Genomic DNA, 25659 nt, shown 5'->3' with positions numbered 1-25659 from the left:
TGATCTCCATTTTCCATTTTTATTCTTATCGGAGAGTGACAGCTGCGGCACATTATTGTCCTATTAGCGACTGTAAAGGTTTATCGGCGACTGCTTTAACTTTTCAAGGAGGCATATAATGCGTTTTATTAACAATTTTAAACGGTTAACATTAGGGCTGGGCAAATTGGTCTTCAAATAGCAATTTAGCAGATGAGGAACAATTCTTCAAATAAAAAAAAGCTTCAAGCTGTTGAATGTCACTCCACAACTTTGCCCTAAAGTCTGCTAGCTTCATTTTTTGCCGCATGTCCTGCTGTAATTCAACACACATTGTGCTGCTCCTTTACGTGTGTTACTGTCTCACCAGGGGGCAGTATAATACACGCATATAGTATAATGCGTGTTGATATGCTACTTGAAAGACAACTGTCTGGTTTACCTGTTTGGCGTCTATTAAACACGACACAAATAGGAGAGAAGACACTCAGTTCAGGGCTCGCGAAGAGAGGAACTGACTGACACAATTCACTCCTGCACTCTCTGAAGATTCCCTCACCTCCCTCACCCTCTCTATTTATTTGCTTTTCCACGCCTCTAGTTACATGGGTGTTCCAACCCTGAAAATGCAAATGCAAGGCATAATTGAAGAATAACTAAAAACTCTTCAAGAATAACCTTGTAGCCAAACTGCAGTAATATTAGTAGTTTTTCATTTTTCATTCATTTTTGCTGCACTGTTTGTCTTCAAATATTAAAGGTGTAGTGATCAGAACATAATTCACCCACGGAACGTTGGGACGGAGGGGGAGTTTGTTGGGATGAAAGGATGAAAGGATGAAAGGATAAAAGAACAAAATGTTGGTAGGTCTGTGAGCCTCGCACAGAGTGAGTTGTTGTTGCTGTTAAACGATGAGAAGCTGATATCAATAAACCGCCGGTCTTTGGCTCCGGACTTCAACACTCTGCCTCCGACTCCCGTCACTGCTCGCTACATTGGTGACCCCGACATTCGCCTCGTTGACGTTTCCGAGGCTGAGAATTTGATCGAATTGAGCGACATGGCGAACTCCGCTGATCTCAAGTTACCGGAGTTTTGGGAGTCGGCCGCGGCGACGTGGTTTGTACAAGCTGAAGCTCAGTTTGCCATCGGTGGAATTACGGACGATTCCACGCGCTACTACCACGTCGAGGCCGCGCTCGGGAGCTCCACGGCGGCCAGAGCTACGGCGCTAGCGAACACTACCATCTCCGAGCCACGTGCTCTGGCGGAGGAAGCTGACCGCTTTTTCCTGGCCACCCAGCGGCACAACCACGAGGTCTTGGCCTCTGCACGCGCCTTCCCAGTCCCGGCGGCCGCAACGGCACCTCATAAGGTACGCGCTGCCGTGGATGGCCGATCGGCCCCTGGCTTATGCTATTTTCACGCACGTTTTGGTACCAAGGCGAAGAGGTGCCGCGCCCCTTGCTCCTTTGTTGCGTCGGGAAACGGCGACGCCTCCACTCAGTTGCAGCTGTGAGTGGGGGCGCAGAGTGCCGGCTGCTGTTTGTCGTGGACACCCTCTCCAGACTCGAGTTCCTCTGTGGCTCCGGCGCCCGCAGAAGCGTGTTGCCTGCCTCGGCTGAAGATGCTGCCGGGGGCGCTCACGGCCCGCACCTGTCAGCGGCCAACGATGCACCGATCCGGACCTACGGCACTACGACAGAATGTGTCTTTGGTGTGCCCTCCATCCAATACCTCGGCCACCTCATCAACGAGGACGGCGCCACTCCGCTCCCGGCAAAAGTGGAAGCTGTTGCCGCTTTTCCTCGACCCCGGACGGCCCAGGGTCTTCGGGAGTTCCTCGGGATGGTGACTTTTTGCCACAGGTTCATCCGCCTCTTCCACTTCATCCTGGAGGGCCATGAGTTCATGGTCTTCGTCGATCACATGCCGCTCGCCTTCTCCATGTCGAAGTTGTCCGAGCCGTGGTCCGCGCGGCAACAGCGACAGTTGTCGTTCATATCTGGATACACCACGGACATCCGACATATCGCTGGCAAGGACGACGTGGTCGCGGATTGTCTGTCCAGGGCAGCCGTCAACACGATACCGCTGGGCCTCGACTTTTCCCGGATGTCGGCCGACCAGGCTTCCGACCGTGACACCCAGTCACTTCGGGGCTCCGACACCGGGTTGCAAGTTAAACCGGCTCATGTTGACCATGTTGACCCCTTGGACCACCCCGCGGCCCCCGCCGCGGCCGCCCCCCTGGGCTGCGCCTTGTGGACCGTGTGGGGTCCCTTCCAGTTGTTCCTGCATCCCCGCCAGTTGGTGCGCGGGTCTGTTCTGGTGTTTCTGCTGTGTCCCTCCCGCCCTCGCTCCCTGGGTCATGTACCCGCAGGGGTCCGGCAGTTGCCGCCCCGTCATCCGGAGTTTGATTGTGGGTGAATTCTGGGGGGGCTTGTGTAGTGATCAGAACATAATTCACCCACGGAACGTTGGGACGGAGGGGGAGTTTGTTGGGATGAAAGGATGAAAGGATGAAAGGATAAAAGAACAAAATGTTGGTAGGTCTGTGAGCCTCGCACAGAGTGAGTTGTTGTTGCTGTTAAACGATGAGAAGCTGATATCAATAAACCGCCGGTCTTTGGCTCCGGACTTCAACACTCTGCCTCCGACTCCCGTCACTGCTCGCTACAAAGGTTTATAACTATCGTGTTAACAGTGCTAGTTTTGGGAGCACATCTATTACTTTTTGTATAATAATGTATGAAGGGCTGCACGATAGTGGAAAATCATGCAATATGCGACATAGTTGCTGAATATAGCGATATCGATATTATTGCGATATTTAACATGCACCAAAGGAAAGGACGTTTTTATGATCTAATGAAAGAATTATATTTTCATGCATAAAAATAAGCAAACTCAATATATTCTTAGCAAATTGATTGCAATTACATCTCGATAATGTTCAACTATTGGATGGCGGTGCACATTTTAGTTAGCGGCTGACTGGTCAAATTCAAATAAAAACATAAAATTACATACTTATTGCATGTCTTTGCGATATGCATATTGCATGGGCCAATATTACGATAGATATTTTTTCTATATATTGTGCAGCAATAGTATTTGATATTGAAAGAATAAAGTTCCGATAATATATATACAAAATAAAGCCTAATGAAGCATTTTTTTTCCCCCAAAATTGCACCCTTTGCGATTTCAAACTTGTATCTTTCTTTCCTTTGATCCTTCCTCTGGTCTCCTGACAACTTCACGACTGGCGGGACTCTGAAAAATCTGGTTAAGGTGAAGTGTATGGGATTTTTATGAATAGGTTTCAGGTGAAAAGGAAAGAATAAATGAAAATTGCATTCTCCAACACTGCAATGTCGATTTGTATTTGATGAAGTGTTCACTCGCCCTCCCCAAAAGCCATCATCCTAACTCATGCCATGCGACTGTAACGCAAAGGTTCCGTTGAATTAAATGATAGCCTGTGCCAGAAACATTTACGACTGTGGTTAAGAAAAAGAAGGAGAGAGAGAGAGAGAGCAAGGTCAGAGCGACTCTACATTCATTTGGAGAGAAGCAATGATGCGTATTTGTTTTAGTTGGGTATAAAACAAAGTAGAATAAGAGAGTAAGCAAAGCGTATAATGCTTATAAGAGGCAATAAAGGGACAATAAAAGCAGAATGCAAATTCAAATCAATTGTGAACATGAGTCTTGATTTAAATACTGTTTTTAATCTCGGGATATTTGGAACTCCTATTTTCACGTTGATGTCAAATTGAGCAGAATAATGTTACCTGGAGCGGTTGCATGACGTTCTAAAGGCACCACTGCGCTACCTTGACAGTTAGCTATGGATTTGGCTGCAACACGGATGGGAAATGGGCGGCCAGCGGGCCCACACTCGGAATGGCCCTGAAAGAGTTTTTTTCTTGTAATATTTATACCGTAATTTCCGGACTAAAGAGCGCACCTGATCTCATTTACTCCCAATAACGTATAAATACGTTTTTTTAATGTTCTAAGTGTCCCAAAGACGTATTTATATGTTTGTTTTTGTTTTTTTATGCTAGAGCATACAGAAGGCTTTGATGCAGCCTCTCAACTGCAAAGAACGGTTGTAGAAATGGTAGTTATTACACAAACGGCCAGCAGGTGGCAGCAGAACAAAGGAGATCAACCAGGGCCATCTAGAAAAAAAGCTAAATTACTTACAATTTTAAATAGATTTGTGAAAACTGATGAAACTTAGCTCTCTTCTAATGCTAATTGCTGCAAAACGGAAACAGATAGAGATATACTTTTTTTTCCTGATGAAAGAAGAGACTTTAATCTTTCTTTTGATAGGTTACATGCTTTTATAGCAATAGAACACAATATTCTGTGGGCCTTGCAAAATCAGTCAAAATCCAGTAAAACAGCCGGGAGCAAACGGGATTGCTTCTGTGAAAAGTCATAAGCCGCACCCAGTACATTTCTCATGGAAAAAGCATTTTGTACATACATAAGCCGCACCTGACTATAAGCCGCATGTGCGCACATTGAAACATGAGATATTGACAAAGAAAGACGGCACACAGAAAGTTTTCAAAGGTTTAATAATATAGCTTTAGCTTTTCTTTCCAAAGAGTGCTTGTGATGCAGCAGTAACACAGCAGCAATACGGTAGTAACTAACCAGGCTGGTTAAAAATAACATACTGGTAAAAATCACTGAGACCTTGTATTTTCCATGATGAGGGTCTGTTCATGCTAATTTTATTCATGCACATAGTGCCAAGTTACATTAAACTTGCGTCTTCCTCAACACATATATTCCACCTGTCTCACTCTTACCTTTTCTGCTCGAACGCCCCTGGCGGCCATCAAAAAAAAAAAAAAAAAAATACATATATTAGCCGCATCATTATATAAGCCGCAGGGTTGAAAGCGTGTAAATTACGGTGCGTGGCTGTCGTAGATTTCAGCATATCAGCTGCAATTGTTCACTGATTTTTATAGTCGCGTCCATCCAAAAGCGGCAAAACCCTTCCTTCAAAATAACCGCGAGAGACGCCAGGCGGATTCCAATCGCATGTTTGTAAACGTCCAATTTTGAAGAAGTGAAAAAAAAAAAGTGTTCTCGGTCGCCTTTAATGCTGGCTTGTGATTGCTCCATCAGCCATACTAATGTGGCCGCCCTGTATGTGTCATTCAAAACCAGACGGCGGCATTTCCACTTTTCCCTCCCGATTGTTAGCGTTGTGGCCAAGCGGGAAAACAATGCGCTATTGATGCTCGCCTCGCTCATTAACACGACATCGTTGTGAATGGATGAATGAATTTTGTCCCCGCCGCTATTAAAAGGACTGGTCATCGTCCCTGTTTGCCCTAATTGACTCTGTTCTACATTTCAACGCGGACACGTCAGGAAGAAGTTTCCCAAGGTTTTAACGCTATTTTTCTTTCCTTTTTATTTACTAACTTAGGACATGACTCAGAGTTGACTGCGCCACTTGTCTGACCTTGCAGTAAGTAAAAGTGATTTGACATTCAAGGACTTCTTTTCCCCACCCGCACGCGGGTCCCCCCGTAATGAACTCTTCTTTGCAAACTGTCTAACTGGCTCCCATCGCTGACCTGAAAACTTCATATTTGCTTTGAGTGGTGAGAAACCTTTGCAAGGCCTGATCAATTTTATTGGATTTCTCCGGCAGAGTACAGACACGCTTATGGTGTAAATCAGTAATTCTCAAAAAAAAATAAAAATAAAAAAAAAGTGTGCCGTGAAAGATCAGCAGGTCTTCTGTGGGAAATGTTTACTTCATAGCTCCAAATATTATTTTATCCTTATTCAGCTACCAATGTGAGAGATGTATAATGACACAGAGAATAATAATTAAATGAGCTTCCACAAGTACAGTACACAATTAACCCCTGTATCGACTTTTTTTTTTTTTTTTTTGGTGACATCTTTGTTTGGAGATGTGCCATGAGATTCTTTTTTTTTTTTTTTCTAATATAAAACATGGTCACTGCTATGTGAAAAACACTTATGTCCTTAAAAATGGGAAATTGGAGGGGAAAAAATGGACATAAGTTATGGAGGACCAAAACTGCCAAGATTCTAAATAAATAAATGACTAAATAAATAAATAAATGACTAAAAGTGAAAATAAAAATGAATATAAAAAATATATAATTTGAAAATTATATCTTAAAAAAAAAAAGAATATAAATGGAAATAAATCTGTTTTTATTTTTACTTTTAGTCATTTCTTTACTAATGTAGTCATTTATTTATTTATTTAGTCATTTATTTAGTTTGAATTTTGGCAGTTTTGGGCCGTACATCCAAGTCGAAATGTTATTCTAATATCCTATCTCAAAATATTAGAATATTTCCTCAGACCAAGTTAAAAAAAAAAATACCATAATCATTAATATTTAAACAATAAAAGGCTTGCAATATTTCAGTTGATTTGTAATGAATCCAAAATGTATGGCATTTTCGCTTATTTAATTGCATTACAGAAAATAATGGACTTTATCACAATATTCTAATTTTCTGAGACAGTCCTGTACCCACTACTCTCGGGACCGCGACACCACTGTATGACCCTGACTGAGATTGACAACACCGATTATTTTTCACTCAGTCAGCCCTGCTTGACCCACTAAAAGTTGAGAAACATCAGTGTAAACAAAGAAGCAGAGCTTTAATAAAAGGTGAAAAGAAGCCAGCCATGTAAAGTGCGATGGAAGTTGACCCAAATGACTCCTGACCAAGTGTCCTGCAGTCACGGCCACTTCTCGATGCGAAGCTCCTTTCCAATAATAAGATTAGTTAGCAGGACATTATGTAGAGCCATGCATTATCTAGCAATTAGTGAGGGGGCTTATTAAGCCGTTTAATGTAAATTTAATGAGCAATAAATTCAATTTCTTTAAATAGAAGAGGGAATTATTGTTACAAATGATGTACTGTGGTGATCAGGGCTCACACGTGGGCACTATCAATGGGCCGTTAAGTGCAGGATTATTATCGTCCTCGAGCGCACTGCTGGAATAAGATCCTTTTTATGAAGTAAGGTGTGTGAATTATTAACCAAGCCACGGCAAAAATAAAATGTCTTTTTTTTTTTTCTTTTTTAAGTCACATAGTTGCACTGGTTCTATTTGACGTTATCTGCTGCATGACAAATCACTTTTTTTTTCTTTTTTTTTTTATTCAAAGGAGAGAATGTTTTCTGATTGAAAACAGTTCATCAGTGGATCAAGAATGACAGCGTGCTTATTTCTGTTAGCCTCTTTCGCTAGTGTCACTGAAATTAGGCTGGTTTGAGGGGGCGGGCCTGTCTTATTTAAATGAGTACACCTCTTCTATTGTGAGGCTTTGCTACTTGTTGAGTTCCAAGTCTTAAACGGAAAAAAAATATGTAACATGCCACAAAGTCAATATTTTTTTTCCACTCACGGAGGCAGCACTTCATTATCAAACTATTTTTTTAATTAGTGTGTTTATCAATGTATGTCAATAAAGCTGTTCGTTAAAGCTAATTTGTGCTTCTAAGACTGCAGCTTTGCTAAGATAACGGCGGTCTTTAGGTGTGTTAACTTGACCAGCAAGGTAACAGCCGGTTAAAGTTAGCAGAGTTTTGAACAACAATATAAGAGTGCTGTTAAAGTTAACGGTCGGTTAATTCTACTTAACCATTGGTTAAAGATAGAACCGAGTTTTGAAACAACCGGGCCCAGATAGGCAGTTCGATAAATTGACAAACAGTCTGCCAGGCAGACAGACCGACCAACAGACAGACCGACCGGCAGTCCATCCGACAGACAGACAACATTGAGACTGTTGTCAAAGTCCTCTCTCTATGGAACTGCAAGAAACAGGCATTGAGAACATTCAGAGACGGACTCTCGCCCATGCCTTTGAAAAAAACAAAAACAATCAATTCATTCACCATATTTTTAACCAACAACAGGTTGTCAAATGTCAGACTACTAAAAAGTCACATGCGTGCGTCCCTTTGACAACAAATCCTGTCACGGCGCGTTCTAATACGATGCGAGGGCGGCTCCCGCCGCCACCATCGCCACAAGAAGTCAATCTGAGTGATCGCAACACTTGTATCATCACCGAGGGAACAGAATAGCGAGACGGACACCGCCGATCGCTCACGCCGGCAAACGGCAGGCTGGCGGGCCAACCACACCGCCGTTACACCCCACCCCAGCCCGTGACAACTGTATGTTTCCTTTTGTTTCTCTGAGACGGCGTCCCTCAGCAGCGCCCGCGGGCTCGCTGACAGCTCGCCATTGATCCACTTCGCCATCGCTCAGGCCTGACGAATGGTTTCAAAGCGACAATAAGCGGGCTACCTTTTCTCACATGAAGCTGTCTAATACGACGCGTCCTGCCTCCCGGAGGGAGGATGCGTCGTGACGAGTCACGATAAGCGCGTGATTAGCAATCGTAATCTGGTATTAAGCACTCTTTTACCCGTGTGTGTCTACCATAATCCAGTGGCAGCATCAGTTTAAATCAGTGGTGGGAGGAAAGGGAGTATACTAGGGAATACTTTACTGTACTTCAGTAGCGTTTTCAAGCACATTATTTTGAGCACAAAAAGTAGCTATGTAGCTATCTATATCTTTCTAGCTATCCAGGTAGCTATCTATCTAGCTATCTGTCTAGCTAGTTATCTAGCTAGATATCTATCTAGCTATCCAGGTAGCTATCTATCTATCTATCTATCTATCTATCTATCTAGCTAGCTAGCTAGCTAGCTATCCAGCTAGCAGTAACATGGCTTTTATTGTGGTGCCTTGAGAAACAATAAAAATGTAACACACTGTATTATACTCTATACAAACATATTTAGTATACGTTTGTGACATGATTAAAAATAATGTAAAGATTTAAATCGTTTTTTGCCACATTTCTCACTTCAATTGAATGGACATTGTGCTGCGACTTCTGGTGTGTGCACATTAGCCAGGAGGGGGCAGTATAATACAGACACAGAGACACACATGAAGAAGTGATTCACAACTGACTCAGTAAAATGGAAGTAATATTAGTCAGTTTTTTTTATATTATAAAATTGTTATATTGTAGCACTGACTGATTAATTTGTTGTAGATCTAACCGGCGAATATTAGCTCTGTTAATTTTTAATTTTTTAATTTTTTATTTTTTACACATTACAACATAATAGCAGGAGGCTACCCATTTGATACACACTTCTGAAAGAAATTACACTGAATGTTTGTTTCTATTATTAATAATCATATTCATTTATGTGAAGACATGTTAATGATTCCTCAAAATCATCACAAAACGGATAATTATCAATATGATGGGAGGCTTTTTCCTATAAATCTCTGCCAGAGTTCACATTTTTAAATGATCACTTCTGCAACATTCCTATAGGAAATCACAACATCAACATCATTGGTGAGTGCCTGCGGGCTACTCATGCGGTGCCCACCACAACATGCTATTTGTTAGCCAATCTATTGTGTTTTGTATTGTTTGTTAGCATTAAGTTATGGACTTCAAAGTTCATCATTATGTGTTTATTTTAAATGCATAATGTGCAATTGTTCTGTGTAACATTCAGGCGGGACTATCAATAAACAGCTTTAAGTTTCTTTTTAAGGTGTATTATTTATTTATTTTATTATTATTATTATTATTATTATTATTATGTGATTTGCATTGACTATCTGTACTTCTACTAAAGTATAACGTGAGCGTGCACTTCTCACTTAAAGGTTGTTTTTATTCATCTGCATCCAGCCAGCTGGCGCAGGTCCGAAAACGAGTCGACCTACTGTGTGGCACGACGCATACACAATACATTATTCCCTTTGACTATGAGGTTAATTAAATTAACGCAAGGACGGGGAGGGGGAAGACAAAGCTGAATGTGGTTCCACTCCAATTCAATACATAATACAATCAGCAACTGTGAAATACAAGCTGAAGGAAAACAATCACTGTGAGACAGCGGCCACGACGGATACGCTCGCAGGACAATTCATTAGGTACACTGTGGCATCCAAACAAATGCTGTTTTAAGAGAGTGGTATTCATTTAACTTGTTGGGTAAGAACTTTGTCACGAGTTTCCGTGAATGATGGCCAGGCGTGTTTATTTACTCAATTGGAGATGGGGTGAACTCTTTATTTACAACACATTTTGTGTGACCTGAGAATAGATTCGAACCCAGAACTGTAGATGTGCGAAACAAACATGCTAATCGCTTGTTAGCATGTTGGCGTCACACCATGATGCGATAATTGATGTCAAGTGACAGCGGAGAAGTGAAGCAAGACGAGGCCAAGGATGTAAACATGAACGCAGACGACAACACATCAGACATGATGACTGTGATTAGCAATTTTTTTTTTTTGAGACATCTATTTGAGGAAGGCATTCATTTATCTTAAATTGATGAGTGATTACATGTCAGGGTCTACAATTAGGGTCATTAAAATACCATATTTGCATAAATTAAGATCATATTTAATTCATCCAAGGGACTGCTTTGGTGCTGCTGTTTTGGGTTAGCATGAAGATGCAACGTTTATTTTTCTGGATGATGGCTCACACTTCAGAGGCTGCTCAAGCTGTAAAAGATGTCTCAAAATAAAAGATTATTTTTAATATTGCATGTGGAAAAACAAACACTGCTTGGGCTTCCGTGCTGCTGTTTTGGTTAGCAAAATTGTTCAATAGTCGGCGTGCGTGAGCATTTAAGAACTAAGACATTTACAGTTGCTGCCTGTTTCTTCTGACGGGGGGAAAAAAAAAAAAAAGAGCGTTGATTTGAGGAAGACGTCTTAAATTTAAGCTGCTGATTCTGTCTATTTGAGGGAGGCGTTTTTTCTTCTTAAAATGATGACTCAAGCTGCTGTTTCTGCCCGCAACAGAATTCAAATAGGCTCAACAAGTGTCTCACAATTAACAGTGACTCCCTGTTTTGATTTCTGATGGCGAAATAAAAATGAGGTGTTATTTGAGGGGAGGCATCAATTCATCTTAAGTTGTCATTCTACTGGAACACGGAACGTATGATCACATTTTAACAAGTAAATCGTTTACGGTACTGCTGTTTTGGTGAGCAAACAAGTTAAAATTCATTACCTCTTGAATTTACGTGTGCGAACAATAGCGTCTGATCTGAGATGACAACAACAAAAAGTAACAAAAAGTTTGCGCCCTTTATAAGCAGTTTTATTGTCTAAATAAATCAATTGTATTATTGCTTCTGTATCGGATCCACACACAAAAACACGTTTTCCCGCACCTGTTGATGCGTTCACGGCACCTTTGGCAGCCTATAAAGCCCCAATCTGCCCCCCCACACACACACACATACACACAAAAATCCAATTTAAAAAAAAAACGTCTATGCTTTCCATTTTTGTACCAGCCAGGAAGTGACGTGCAGCAACAACACCACAAAACACACCGCTGCGCGTGATCGAACCCAGCGGCATGCTGACATTTCACCCGCTACACATTCGCCACCGGTGTCAGCAAGGGGTATCTCGCACGCACGCGCACGCGCACATTGACGCATGCAACTCTGTTGCAAACCGCGGAGGTCTTTTGCAAGGGAAAACGAGCAGGCAGCCAAGCGAAAGTGCACACGCCGATTCATGCACAGACATGTCAGTTGTTAAACACGCACTTCAAGGAGGACACGGTGAGTGGAAACACAGCTGCAATGCGTGTTTCTCTGCCCGCACGAGTTACGACTGCACTGTGAAAGCATATTCCAGGACGTTCAACTTGATTCAAACTGCGCTACAATTGTGCGCTACTTCAGCACGCGCTCGACACCACATCGCGTCGTTAACTACATGACGACACCCTTAAAAAGCGACGCCGGATTGACAGCCGGGATGCGGCATGAGGCGTGACAAGCGTTGTTCGATCGTCGCGCACTCCGATCTCGGCGTGGAAGGGTGCGAACGAGAAAGACGCTAAAAAAGACAGAGGACTGTCGCGCGCCATCGCTGCGCGCGAACAACTTGTGCCAACACCCCCATTTGCGCTCTTGCAAAGCAACCCTCCGACTTTTTTTTTATTTTTTTTAAGAGCTGCATGGTAAACATTGCGATTACAAATGCACGATGACTTACCTTTGTGGAAGAAGGCCATAGAAATCACGACAAGAAGAGAGAGGGGGAGCGCGTGAGATCCGCTTGCCGTGCTCGCCATGTTGGACACCTGCTGGAGACTGACGGTGTTAGATCACCTAGAGAGGGCCACGGGATGGAAATGTGCACCCATGAGGAGAAGAGAAGGAGGGGAGGGAGAGAGGAGGGGACGGGCGGTAGGGAGGAGGAGGAGGAGGGATCAAACGTTGAGTGTGCCATCATCAAGCATTCTGCATTATGTTGTAAAGAGGCAAGCATTGCACACCTACTCTTGTGATTACAGCAAATGCTAAATTCAAATAGATATGTAATTTAAAGCTGTTAGTTACGGAATGTGTAGGATATATTTTTTCTTTTTTTTTTTTAATTATTAAATAATATTTTGGAGTTCATTGTTAATACATTATAATAATGATTGGAAAATCCCAGTAGTGTTACATATATATATATTTTTTTATACTTCTTACATTGTTTTATGACATAAGCTTTTTGTGTTGTATGCGTGTTGTGAAAAATATATTTACATAATACAGTATGCATATATATGCATATTACAGCCCCTCTGGAAGAAGAAAACATTTTGCGCCCTCCCGCAACAACTCAAAATAGTATCATTGTGACAAGTACACCTCTGCAAAACATTGGATCCTTAACAATAAAAAAACAAGAATTATAATTAACTTACAACTTTATTAACATTTTTTTTTTAAGTCTGTGTGTCTGAAGTCCATTAATTTTTCTGAAATTTAAAAACAAAATTAAATGAGAGCACCACTGCCACCTAATGTAGTGGATGTGCAATTGCACTTATTCAAACATGGCAGAAAAAAAAAAAAATCAAGCTTGTTCGCCTGTGCCACAGATGTCGCCGCCTGACTGTATACTACATACTGTACACAAGTCTATCATACTGACTAACATAATACTACTATATTTCTAATATGCAACCTAAATAATCAAATATATTTGAAACTCCTCTGAAAATGATTCAGTGCAGCTCCACACCCACAATAATGAATGTGGTACTGTAATAGCAACACATGACAGTGTCAATCAAAACTGAGCATTTCTATCAATAATATTTGCGTGTACCTAATCAAGTGACTGGTGGTCTAGCATTAAAGACAACATGCTATTTTATTCAAAAGAAAAGAAGTGAACCGTGAAAATGGAAATATGGCGGGAAATGAGGACGTTTGAATGGTCACCTGTCACGCTCAATGTAACTACAGACTGCCCCCTGTCTTTTACTTGAGTATTACACTTTCAAAACGCACCTCTGCTGCAGTTCCCACATAAAACAGAGTCTTGCTCGGATCACAGGAGAATCGCACCAACAAACTCCAAGAGAATAATTAACACAATGTGTCTTCTTTTCATAAAAGTTAGCACGCTGGGAATTGGAAATGTTGGGGGAGCGTGACGATCTCCACGCATCCAAACGCCACAAAAGGCCGCTAATTGCGCAATCTATTCGGCGGGGCCCGCCGTGTCAGTCCTCATTCCATGGATGAGCAGATAGCATTTACAAGTTCACTGCTCGCTCTCTTCTCTCTCCCTTTCCCTCTCTCTCTCCATACAGATTGAATTGCGAACATCAAATTTATTTCAGATGTTATTATCTGTGGCAGCTTGCCAGTTGCCGGTTCTGCCTGCCACTCATACACTCAATGTCTCCACAAGGTGTTTTTAACATTGCACACACGCGCATACCGCCAAAGGGGGCAAAGTACTCACATACTTGTGCATTTGAGTAGAAGTGGGTATTTGTGTAAAATGAGAAGTAGCGTAAAAGTAACGAGTACAAACTTTGAAATGTGCTGAGGAACTGGAAAAAAACAACAACGATCAATTATATACAGTTTTGCTATAACTTGTCACAATGAAAAAATGCTCAAGCACATTGTTCAAGTTTTTAACTCAAATCGGACAACATGCGAGTTTGTTGACATGGTGGACATTTTTGGCTAAAGTTAGCATCAGTTAGCAAGATGATTTTTACCAATGTATTTCTGATTTCCGAAATGTTTAGCCATCACATTTCACAATGACAGAATGGACATATTGAGCTTGACAACATCCACCTATTAAAACTCATTCACTGCCAGTCATTATAGAAAATTTTTACATTTCCAATACTCACGTGATATTACATTCAATAATTATATATAAACCGAATCTACCAAATAACAGAATAGACTCCCTACTTTTTGTCCCGTCCCGTTCTTTTATAATTGACAGCAGAAAAATGTAGGTTTGCCAAAATACAGCCATTTCTCCCATGGACTCTGAAACTGTGTTTATTTCCTATAAAATGGGGCAATGATGTCATCTACCGGTGGTTGGGCATCAGTAAAGTTGTTTCCAAGTTTGATATTTACAGTGGAGCATGCTCAGATTCGCCCCCATTTAGCACCGCTCTAAAAAATACAATTGACAAGTATACTTGTCAAAGGCAGTGAATGAGTTAAGATCTGATGGAAATGAGGAAATAAGTTGTAAATATATATTCTGCAACTATCAGTTGTTTTAGCCTACAGTGGAGAAAGACAAAATGATGACAGAAAGCATCAGAGTTTCTTAAACGGGCAATTACCCAATGGTGACAGGGTGGACACTGTTATGTCAAACTTCTTGTGGACAATGAAATCCATCCATCCATCCATCCATCCATCCATTTTCTTGACCGCTTATTCCTCACAAGGGTAGCGGGGGGTGTTGGAGCCTATCCCAGCTGGATTTGGACAGTAGGCGGGTTACACCCTGGACTGGTTGCCAGCCAATCACAGGGCACACAGAGACTTAACACGCATCCACACACAAGCATACCTAGGGTCAATTCGGAGCACCCAATTAACCTGCCATGCATGTCTTTGGAATGTAGGAGGAGACCGGAGTACCCGGAGAAGACCCACGCGGGCACGGGGAGAACATGCAAACTCCACCCAGGAAGGCCGGAGCCTGGACTCAAACCTGAGTCCTCAGAACTGGAAGGCGGACGTGCTAACCACTCACACATAGTGCTGCCCGACAGTGAATTCATTTAAAAAAAAAAAAAAAAACATATATAATAAGTGTATCAAACGACATATACTGTATATACTGCACATCTATTGATGCAAATATCACATAAGCAAATGTTCGTTTGCTTGCAATAAGTCCTCAGCATTTTCTTATTCTGCTACATTTTATTACATTATGCCCAAACTGGGAAAAAAAAAGAAAAAAAAAGGAAAAAAAAAATCACACATCATGCTGCATGTTCGAACTAGCATGTGTTGGCTTTAATTTTATGCTATCAAAACAACATGTTCTCATTTTCTAAAGTTGTGAACTGCCCAACAAAAAATATATAAATTGACTAATGATTAAAAAAAAAAAAAAAAACATAAAAAAACGAAAAAAAAAAAATAGACCATTGTATATTTCTTTTCAGATTACATGGAGAATTTTTGAATGCCAGAAACTGGCCAGTTTTAGGCTGCCACAAGATAACACGTGGGCACGAATCATTCTCGTAGCCGACAACATCAAACAATTCTCTTAAATAATGCCATGGATGGGGAAAACTTGATCCCCCGAATGTGTGCGTCGTCGTCGATAATGCTCCCTGGTTCACGTTTCTCCAACCGATCACTCAATCAGTCAAGCAAGATCTTAACCGCGGTGTACTTTTTGACATCGAGTCATCATTGGTGGATGTTGCATAAATGTATACAGTAAAGACAAACTAAAGAGTACAAAGTGCAGGTATCCTTATTCGAATGTATGGAGTTCAAGTAAAAAGAAAAATCAGGGCAAGCCAGGCTGCTACAAAGTAGGCTATTGCTGAGCACCAGGCTGCCGGTCAAAACTCCCCCTTCCCTTCCCTTCAGGCCTTTTAGTGTGACAATTTGCTTTTGTTCTCCTGGATAACTTTTTTGAAATTGCTGTTACAAAATGGAACAGAATAGGAATAGCGTTCCTGGACCCAGCAGGATGAATAATGGATAGGAATGGATCAGATGACTGAACGGCTTCATCTGGCACAGATACTCATACACGTTTGGGGGGGGGGAGGAGCAGAGGATGGCTGAGTAGCCTGCAAACTAGCTGAAGATGAGCATAAGTGGTGGATGGCTCGATCTAAATATTGATAATATTGATACCAGTGTTGATATCAGTCGATAGTTCAGTTTGTACGCACTGCTGCCCGTTCACCAAATATAGGCAGATAGAGTAAAATCAAGGTTTTATAAATATTCCAAAGTGTTTACATTTTCAAATGATCATTTCCACCTTCCTAGAAAATCACAATGTCCCATCGTTCCTGGGCTATATTTTCACATATAGGCCTGCGGGCAGCACATTCAAGCACATACGTGTTCTAACAAAGTCCCGCCTTCCCGTGCGGTCCGATTGGACGGCCATCAATAATTACATCACATTGTTTTTCTTGTGTTTTGCTTCGGCAGCATGACGCACACTCGCGGCTATTTGATATGAACTCCCGTCAGCATTTGCTTTTTCAATTAGTGTGAAAAGTGGCAAGAAAAGATTTTTCTCTCGCCCGGGTCTATTTCTTGGTTTTAATGTTTGATTAGAAATGCAATGGTTTTAAATTAAGATTTCTTCCCCATTCCACCCCGCTCGCCGCCCCTCCTCTTGCTAAGGGAATCAATCAAATTAGCGGAAATTGAATTATTTGAGATGCTAATCTATTTAGGCAAAAACCGTTCACCATGAAAATGTTTTGCTCCTGTTGTGAAGGGAAGAATAATTGAATCAGAGCCTTGCAAGTGACCCCCCCCCCCACACCCTCACCAACCAATACCCACCCTCCATGCACAAACATTAGAAGGTAATAAGCAGGATGAATGGTGTGTACAATTTACAACAGACAAATATAGTAGGGCACCTCCAAAAATTTCAGGAGACTCTTGCTCAGTAAGCATGTACCATTGGTTCTCATAATTTTGCGCAATTTGCCTAAATAAATAAACAAATAAATAAATAAATAAATGAAAAAACATACTAACTTAGTATTGTAAGCTCCTGTAAAATAATTTATGGTTTGAACATTAATACGGTGCTTAAAAGATGCTGGTGTACCTCAAGGATCCGTACTCAGCCATAAGGTTTTTCTTACCTTTATCAATGATTTAGATTCGCTGATGACAAACGCTTTTCGCTTTTCTTTGTGTGAAGATCTTTCCAAAATTTCCGGTTATTGTAGTCGTAATGACGATGTTATCGACTTAATCCAGTCTGATTTGGATGCAGTTTTTCAGTGGGCTATAGCAACCGTTCAAAATGCTTTTTTGTAGTCCATTATGGCTACGCGAACCCAAAATCAGGTAGGCGGCATTACAGTCACTGGTAATTATGTAGTTCATGACTATTTTTAGAACAGACCAAAAAACAACTCAACTGTAATAAATTGCTGTAGATCAAAGGTAAGACATATAACAATAAACAAATACCTAAATCGATTTTAAATTTATCGTATCTAATTGAAATATACCTGTTTGAAAGCGCTATATAAATAAAGATGACTTGACTTGACTTATTTAACAAACTAAATCCTGCACAGCATCCTCTGTGTCCAAACTGTCACAGTCATTCTGTTGATGGCCTGCAGTTACACCAGTGGCCTGTTGGCGGTCTCCATGTGCTCCACATGGTCAGACGAATGAGATGAATGAGAGAAGAAGAACATTTATCTATATAGTTGGTTGTTTTATTTATTGTGAAGAATAATTTTATGAAAAAATGATAAATTATAATTAGATTAATTATAATAGTAATTTCAAAAGAAGAATATAATCTATTTTACATGCATATGTTTGTTTTCAGAAAAAAAAACCTCACAAATGATATAACTTGTACTTAATTTCTCTGCCACTGTTTATATCATGTATAATACGTGTTGTACACTCATTTGATGGAATAAATAATGTGCCAAAAATAAAAGTTTAATATTTTTTTGTACACAATACAGTGAAGTAGCTTTTATAAAATCCCTCCCACTCACGATATCCCCAACCCACCCCATCTCAACCACATTGGTGAAAGATTACAGGAAATGATATCCCAAAAATAACACCATAGGTCATCAATTCTTGATGCCTTTGATGTGCGAAGCACGTGCACCAGCAGCAGGTACGGTACCTGCCTGCATAGTTGGTGCAGGAGAACCTCCGTTAAATTATTTGCAAATTTGTGACAGAAAGAATTGCATTTTTCCTCTCTATTGCACAAATACACATTTTGAATCTCCTGTTCACTTTTCCTATTTTCACTGCACATTAGAACGTTCTAGGACTCCCACTTTGCATTTTTTTTTAGGCCCCTTGAAGCCATTTGGTGATCATCAGGACTGTTATCAACCCGTTGCCTCCGCCACGTGTATTACTGTATTTGCTTCAAGTGATCCATCTAATTCTATAAACTACAATCTCCGCCTCATACGCGCCACTTTAACAAAAATCAAGTCAAGTATAACTCTCTTCAATATCATCAGTCCTGTTTAAATGTGGTCCATTTGCATTAAGTATCATAAAACGTATCCTGCAGTGTAGTGCTGCATCAAATACAATATTTCCTCCAAACACCTCCACCAGGTGTTCACAGTTTGCTACGTTTGAAATTCTAATAATAATAATAAAATAATAATAATAATAATAATAATAATAGCGGCACAAAAAGAAATGATTAATCGATAAGACTATCGAAAGAATAATACTGAGCTCTGGGAAGAAAAAAAAGAAAAAAAAAAAAGACCAATTGACTCTAAATATAAAAGAGGTGATAGTAGCATTTAATTTGTAATGTAACCAGATTAGCATTTAGCTTTACTTTCAGTATAATAAAAACAAAAAAAATATATACATTGATTTATAACTCATTTGCTTATATGGATGTACCTAATATTATGAATCTGTCAGCGCTTTCTATGGCTTTTCTAAAAATACGACAACTCCAAGAGTGCTGAAAAAGTATTCAACCTCAAGTGTTACGGCCGCGCGTTAGAGAAATAATTAGCGATTTTCTGACATCTCACTGACAGCACCGTCTGTTTGCACGACGGGCCCAAGAACACGTTGAAAAGCATCATGGGTAGTGATGTTGAAGAGACCGAGTGCATCTTCAGACAGCGCGTATGAGGACAGAACCAGAATTCCTCTAAATAGTATTAAATTCCCCATGGAACGGGACACATTTGCATATTAATTAGAGGCAAAAAATGCTTGCATAAACTAAGCTTTCATCTCCTAAAATCCAGATGAAAGGCACCCGCCGGGAGGCCACCATGTCTTGTCGAGTGTCTGGGAAAATGTCCCAAAACTTCCAAAGGTTGTTCATATTTAGAATGGATTTTTATATGATTATATATGTATACACGCACACTGTGCTGCCTGCTATAAGAAACTGATGAATACTAACAACAACAACAAGCATAACCATTGTCACCTACACGATTAAAAAAATAAAAATAAAAATGTTGGGTGAATTCAGCATTTCAAGGTAACAAACTTAATAAATTTCAAGTTGGGCAATTCAACTAAGTATTTTATATATATATATATATATATATATATACATATATATATATATATATATATATATATATATATATATATATATATATATATATCACTACTACTAAAAAGTTGTGCTAAAATGAAAATATAAAGCCAATTAAATAGGTAATTAAATGTAAATAATTAACTCACAAAATATAATTAAAATTTTTATAATTGAAACAATTAAATTGAATTCATGCTGTGATATTTTTATTTACATATATTAATATTTTTACATTTTTAACTTTATGGACAAATTTACACATTTTGGTAGATTTTTAACATATTTTATTGATACTATATTTTTGAATACGATTAATATTTGCATGAATGTTGCGTATTTATGATTTAGATATAACTTCATCATTTAATTAATTCAACATACTACAATTGCAGCAAATAAAATGAGTTATGTAAGATTCAAATAATAAAAACTATTTGAATAAAAAATAAAAAATATAATTATATGATGATGATGATAATTGTTTTCCCATCATAAATGATTTACATTTCAGGTTATATTTAACAATTAAATCAACTAATGGACAAATTAATAAATTATACCTTTAATCAAGATTGCAATTATCTATTCAAATCGAGTGCTTTAATTTTTCCCACGTTAAAAAAAAGAAGGAAAAAAAAAAAGAATTCATGGGCCAAACCTCTCTCATTGCCTCATTACCACTACAGCCGCAATAATAAACATGTTGTTCAATGAATACCTCTCATGTGTCATTAGTGTCCAGATATCACTGCACAAAAAGGAGGAACACACTGCAGGTGTTATCTGGACAAATGAATACTGACTAATATCAGATATCTTTATTAAAACGTGCGCAGGTGCCCAGTCCAGCACCTGCCTATTCAACAGTCACACGCTTGTTCATTAAATCTTTTCCTTTTTTTTTTTTCCCCCTTTCTTTTTTTTTGTCCTGCTCCCCTTTCCCCTGTCAGTCATATCTCAGCCTGGCAATAACTCAGCTGAGGACGTGAGCGATAGCGGCACCATGCCGACCCTTTTCAATTAGTTTGTGAGATGAAAAAAAAAAAATATAATCCTCATCCTTCACGCCAGGATGCTTTCACAGATTATAAGCAGTGTGTATTAATCATAGAATTTATGAACAAGAAGCTTGCATAGCGCTGCCAGTCACTTCTGCGTGCGTGTTTGCTACTCATGAGGTGAGACAAGTCTTGTTTTGTTTTTGTGTTGTTGTTTTTTTGGTTCGTATTTGTTTAAAAAAAAAAAAAAAAAAGTTAATTTAATGGTTTGATAGGGGCAATCCATTTTCAAGAATTGTCACAATAATTAATTGAGAAGTCATGAGTGTTTTAAACTGTTGAGAAACAGTGTGACGAAGTATTGGATTGAAAGTTAATGGGCCAGGTGAGCGCGTAGAGACAGCCCAGCCGTCAAGACAGTTTCATTAATTAGAGTGCATACATATTTCTTCAATCCTGCTCCTTCTCTGTCAAAAATTGAGAAGTGGGGTGCGGGTGGTGCGTAACATAAGGGGCATTTTACAGTGTGTAATTTATGTGATATGACAGCAGAAGAATGCACCGTTTGTCGTAAGAAGGGCTCGTAATATTACGCAAAAACAATTTTATAATTTAATAATGTTAAAGTCGAAAAGTATCTTTATTTGAATAAAAACGTTCTCTATACATTACTATAAAAAAATGCACTTCCACAAAAGTATTAGCAAAAAACATTTTTTTTAGGTTAAGCGGAGTTGTCAGTGTCTGCTGACAGTAACTAATTAAGTAACTTGTTACTGTCAAAACAAGTAATCAGAAAGTTACTTTTCCAAGGTAACTGTGGCAACACTGTATGATCCCATCTCTGTGATTTACAAGGATCATTATCGCTGGAATGTGACTAAATGAGCAGCGCTATGGAAAGTGAAAGGGGTCACGGCAGCCACGCTAACCGCTAAAATTGATCCGAAATTAAAGAAGCTTTTGTTTCATTGTCATTGTCACGATAACCCTTTTAGTTCAAATAATGGCTTCATCTACAAATTAAAAATACAGCAATAGGCACAACAAATTATTTTTTTTATTTTTTTATTTCAAGAGTCACATACACCTGAATTTTTTAATGAGGTAAAAAAAAAAAGTAGCTAGTTTTTCCCTTCTAATTCATCCACAACCTTCAAAGCAGTCATTCTTTTTCCTCCAGAAAGCTCTTATAGTACTTATAGTTGCTCTTTGCATGCAACAAAAAAATGGCCTTACTTTTGTGCGTGGTGTAGATTTCTCAAGTATGTGTGAAACATTTTTCTGTTTATAAACCATGAAGTGGCAGTTGTTAGTCTTATGTAAGATTTGTCGTACAAAATGAATCAGTCCGCTAATGCTAAGTCAGCATGGTAAGCTAATGATAATGTTAAGCTAATGCTAAGCTAATGCTAAGTTAGCATGCTAAGCTAATGCTACTGCTAAGTTAGCATGCTAAGTTAGCATGCTAAGTTAGCATCATAAGCTAATGCTAAGCTAATGCTAAATTAATGTGATATGTTAACATGCTAAGCTAATGCTAATCCTATTCAAACTTAGCATACTAAGCTAATGCTAATGCTAAGGTAATGCATCTGGAAAGTACAGCAATCATATTGCATTAACTATTACCAAAAAAAGTATTGTGTGTGTGTATATATAAATAACTTAAAAACCCTTTGAATACATAGCCGCTAACAAATGTTCCACGTTTTTCCCTAAATAATAAATAAATAAATAAATAAATAAATAAAATACATGATACAAGATAAGCTGTTACCTGTTTTGTTTTGTTTTTTATAAGCTGCTACCTGTTTTTTTTGTTTGTTTGTTTTTGTCTACAGTACTATAAGTTTACCTTCGTTCATGCTTTACTTTTATACATAAAATGTAAAATTCGTACAGGTGCATCATGACATTGTCAAGTTTGTCAACGTTCTTGTCAGTCAGGCTAATTCTCAGTGTGGTAGTGTCATGCGAGCTCCCTCGAGTGGTGAAAGATTCATTGTCCAAGTACAGTTCAGGTGTAATTTCAGTTCAAGTTTAATGTACTGTATAAGCAGTTAATCCAAGTACTTTGTGGTATTAATTGAACGGACACCTAACAAATCAGGTGTATTTTTACATCCATTTTTATGTGCAATACAAAGGAATTTAGTCATAATTTAAAAACACACACACACACACACACACTTATCATTTTCATTTTTTATGTACACTTTGGTCTAGTATTTAATATTAGATAATATCGTGGCACAATGATACATGAAATATACATTTATCCATACATAAGGTTAGACCGACTCAATGTAAAAAAAATAAAAACCACCTTTGGAGCGCATTACATCACTTCGTTGAATGTGGTTATGTCGCCCCCACGTGGCAGAAATTGCACATTACGTACATAGAGGCTAATGACGTCATGCTTTGTGTTCTTTCGGAGCTGCCTTCATCATTTTTTTTTCTTTACACTTGGTGGCAGCAGATACCAAAATATTGTTAAAACATGCATGGCGTTTTCAATTCAATAAGAACAGTAATAATAACTAGAAAAAAAAAATTTCCCGTGGAAATTTTGGATGTGACTGCTGACTCTTGCAAGGCGGAAAGCCGAATGCACTCTGGGTCACTTCCTACACGTTAACTTTGCAGGAGGATTAGCATGCTAAGCTAACATTAGCATTAGCGTGCTAACTTAGCATGAGCATTAGCATGCTAAGCTAACATTAGCATTAGCATGCTAACTTAGCATTAGCATGCTAACTTAGCATTAGCATTAACATGGTAACTTAGCATTAGCATGCTAACGTAGCATTAGCATGCTAAACTTAGCATTAGGAAAAAAAAAAAATTAAAAAAAAAAAAAAAAGAAAAAAATAAATAAATAAAAAAAATAAAAAAAAATAAAAAAAAAATAAAAAAAAATAAATAAATAAAAAAAAAACTTAGCATTAGCATGCTAACGTAACATTAGCATGCTAACGTAGCATTAGCATTAACATGCTAACTTAGCATTAGCATGCTAATGTAGCATTAGCATGCCAAACTTAGCATTAGGAAAAAAAAAAAAATTAAAAAAAAAAAAAAAAAAAGAAAAAAAAAAATAAAAAAAAATAAAAATAAAAAAATAAATAAAAAAAAACTAAATAAAAAAAAAACTTAGCATTAGCATGCTAACGTAACATTAGCATGCTAACGTAGCATTAGCATTAGCATGCTAACGTAACATTAGCATGCTAACGTAGCATTAGCATGCTAACGTAACATTAGCATGCTCAGCTAACATTAGCATGCTAACTTAGCACTAGCATGCTCACTTCCTGGTGAAACAGGTCACTTCCTGTTGAAGTCGGGTCACTTCCTGTTGATATTAGGTCACTTCCTGTTGAAATCGGGTCACTTCCTGTAGATTTTAGGTCAGTCCTGGGTCACTTCCTGTTGAAATTAGGTCACTTCCTGTTCAAATTAAGTCACTTCCTGTTGATATCAGGTCATTTTTAGGTCATTTCCTACTGAAATTAAGTCACTTCCTGTTGAATTTAGGTCTGTCTGGGTCACTTCCTGTTGAAATTAGGTCAATCCCTGTCATACCTACTCAATTGGCCAAGATGGCCGCCACTCAGGGGCCGAGAATCCTGGGTGCACCTCAACAATTGGACAAGATGGCCGCCACTCTGTGTGTGTGCAGTGGTGCTGAAGTCCCTGGCCTAGCTAATCAATTGACCAAAATGGCCGCCGCTCCATGTGGGCAGAGGCCGAGAATCCTGGGTGCACCTCAACAATTGGCCAAGATGGCCGCCACTCTGTGTGGGCAGTAGTGTGAGAATCCCTGTCCAAGATGGCCGCCGCTCTGTATGGGCAGTAGTGTGAGAATCCCTGGCCAAGATGGCCGCCGCTCTGTATGGACAGTAGTGTGAGAATCCCTGGCCAAGATGGCCGCCGCTCTGTATGGACAGTAATGTGAGAATCCCTGGCCAAGATGGCCGCCACTGTGTGTGGGCGGTGGTGGGGAAATTCCAGGCGTGGATGACAACAAGCAGCTCTGATTGGCTGAGGCAGTTGCTGTGCAGAAGTGAGAGAGTGGGCAGAATAGCTCAAAAAGCACCATTTAAATAGCAGTTCATTACATTACATTTCATAAACAAAAATATTATATTGTGCTTTGATTTTTTTTTATTAAGCGAAAATAGGGAATGATCTGAAGAGTTTAAAATTCGAATGGTTTTAATTGATCAAGAAATGTGGAAGTTAAGCCATAATCACTAAACTGAAAATGGGTTACTGTCACTTTAACAAATATGCGCATTCACGCACACACATTTCCTAAGTACCAGGTGGGCGAACATTTTGCTTGCTTCAATTGAGTTCTATGAGAAAGCGCACACCTCGAACAAAAGGCTCTCACGACTGAACGGTTTAAGATACAGATTTCAGAAATGCCCCGTTAGAACGGCAAGGCTTTGGGGAACGCAAGCATGTTCTCATCTTTTAAATCGGATAAAAAATGACCAAATTAGAGCAGGTTGAAAACGTGTGACTTTGAAAAAAAATGACAAAAAAAGGCGGCGAAAATAACATGGGGCTCAATGGGCGAAAAAGTGCGACTTCCCCTCGCTTCAAGTCAAATAAAAGGTACTAAATGACACCTTTGCCGCACAAAAGTGGGTTTGTCAGAAAGAAGACCCTTGTGACTACAAAATATCCAAATTTGATGTTTACTGAGCAAATATTGTGGCCACGGTGACGAGTTGAAGTGAAATTTTTGGAAAGAATTTTTTTTGTCTCTCCACTCTAGCGCTGATTGCTCCACTCTAGCAAACGCAATACACACTAATGGAAAGAGCCTCTTTTTCTTCATTTCACACCCTGTCTTTGAACCCGCACAGGAGGGAGCGCTTACATTTCTTAAAAAAAATTTCAACACAGAGCTAAAGATGGGAAAAATTGC

At 39.4% G+C, this 25659-nt stretch overlaps 1 protein-coding gene across 4 annotated transcripts in view; it reads right to left on the bottom strand.

The window, feature by feature from the left end:
• Positions 1–25659, bottom strand: part of cadm1b (cell adhesion molecule 1b) — a 203960-nt gene that overhangs the window by 175474 nt on the left and 2827 nt on the right. For 3 of the 4 annotated variants that reach the window (XM_077541804.1, XM_077541807.1, XM_077541806.1), the window contains exon 1: positions 12127–12280. In XM_077541804.1, coding sequence (XP_077397930.1) covers positions 12127–12205 — 79 coding nt within the window. In that variant the 5' untranslated portion in view covers positions 12206–12280. Of the gene's footprint in view, positions 1–12126; positions 12281–25659 lie in introns of those variants that run through there. The other variant, XM_077541805.1, reaches the window with a different exon arrangement.

Source organism: Festucalex cinctus, chromosome 13 (assembly GCF_051991245.1).
Source record: "Festucalex cinctus isolate MCC-2025b chromosome 13, RoL_Fcin_1.0, whole genome shotgun sequence".
NCBI classification, from domain to species: domain Eukaryota; kingdom Metazoa; phylum Chordata; class Actinopteri; order Syngnathiformes; family Syngnathidae; genus Festucalex; species Festucalex cinctus.
This window is presented reverse-complemented; position numbering and strand designations above follow the sequence as displayed.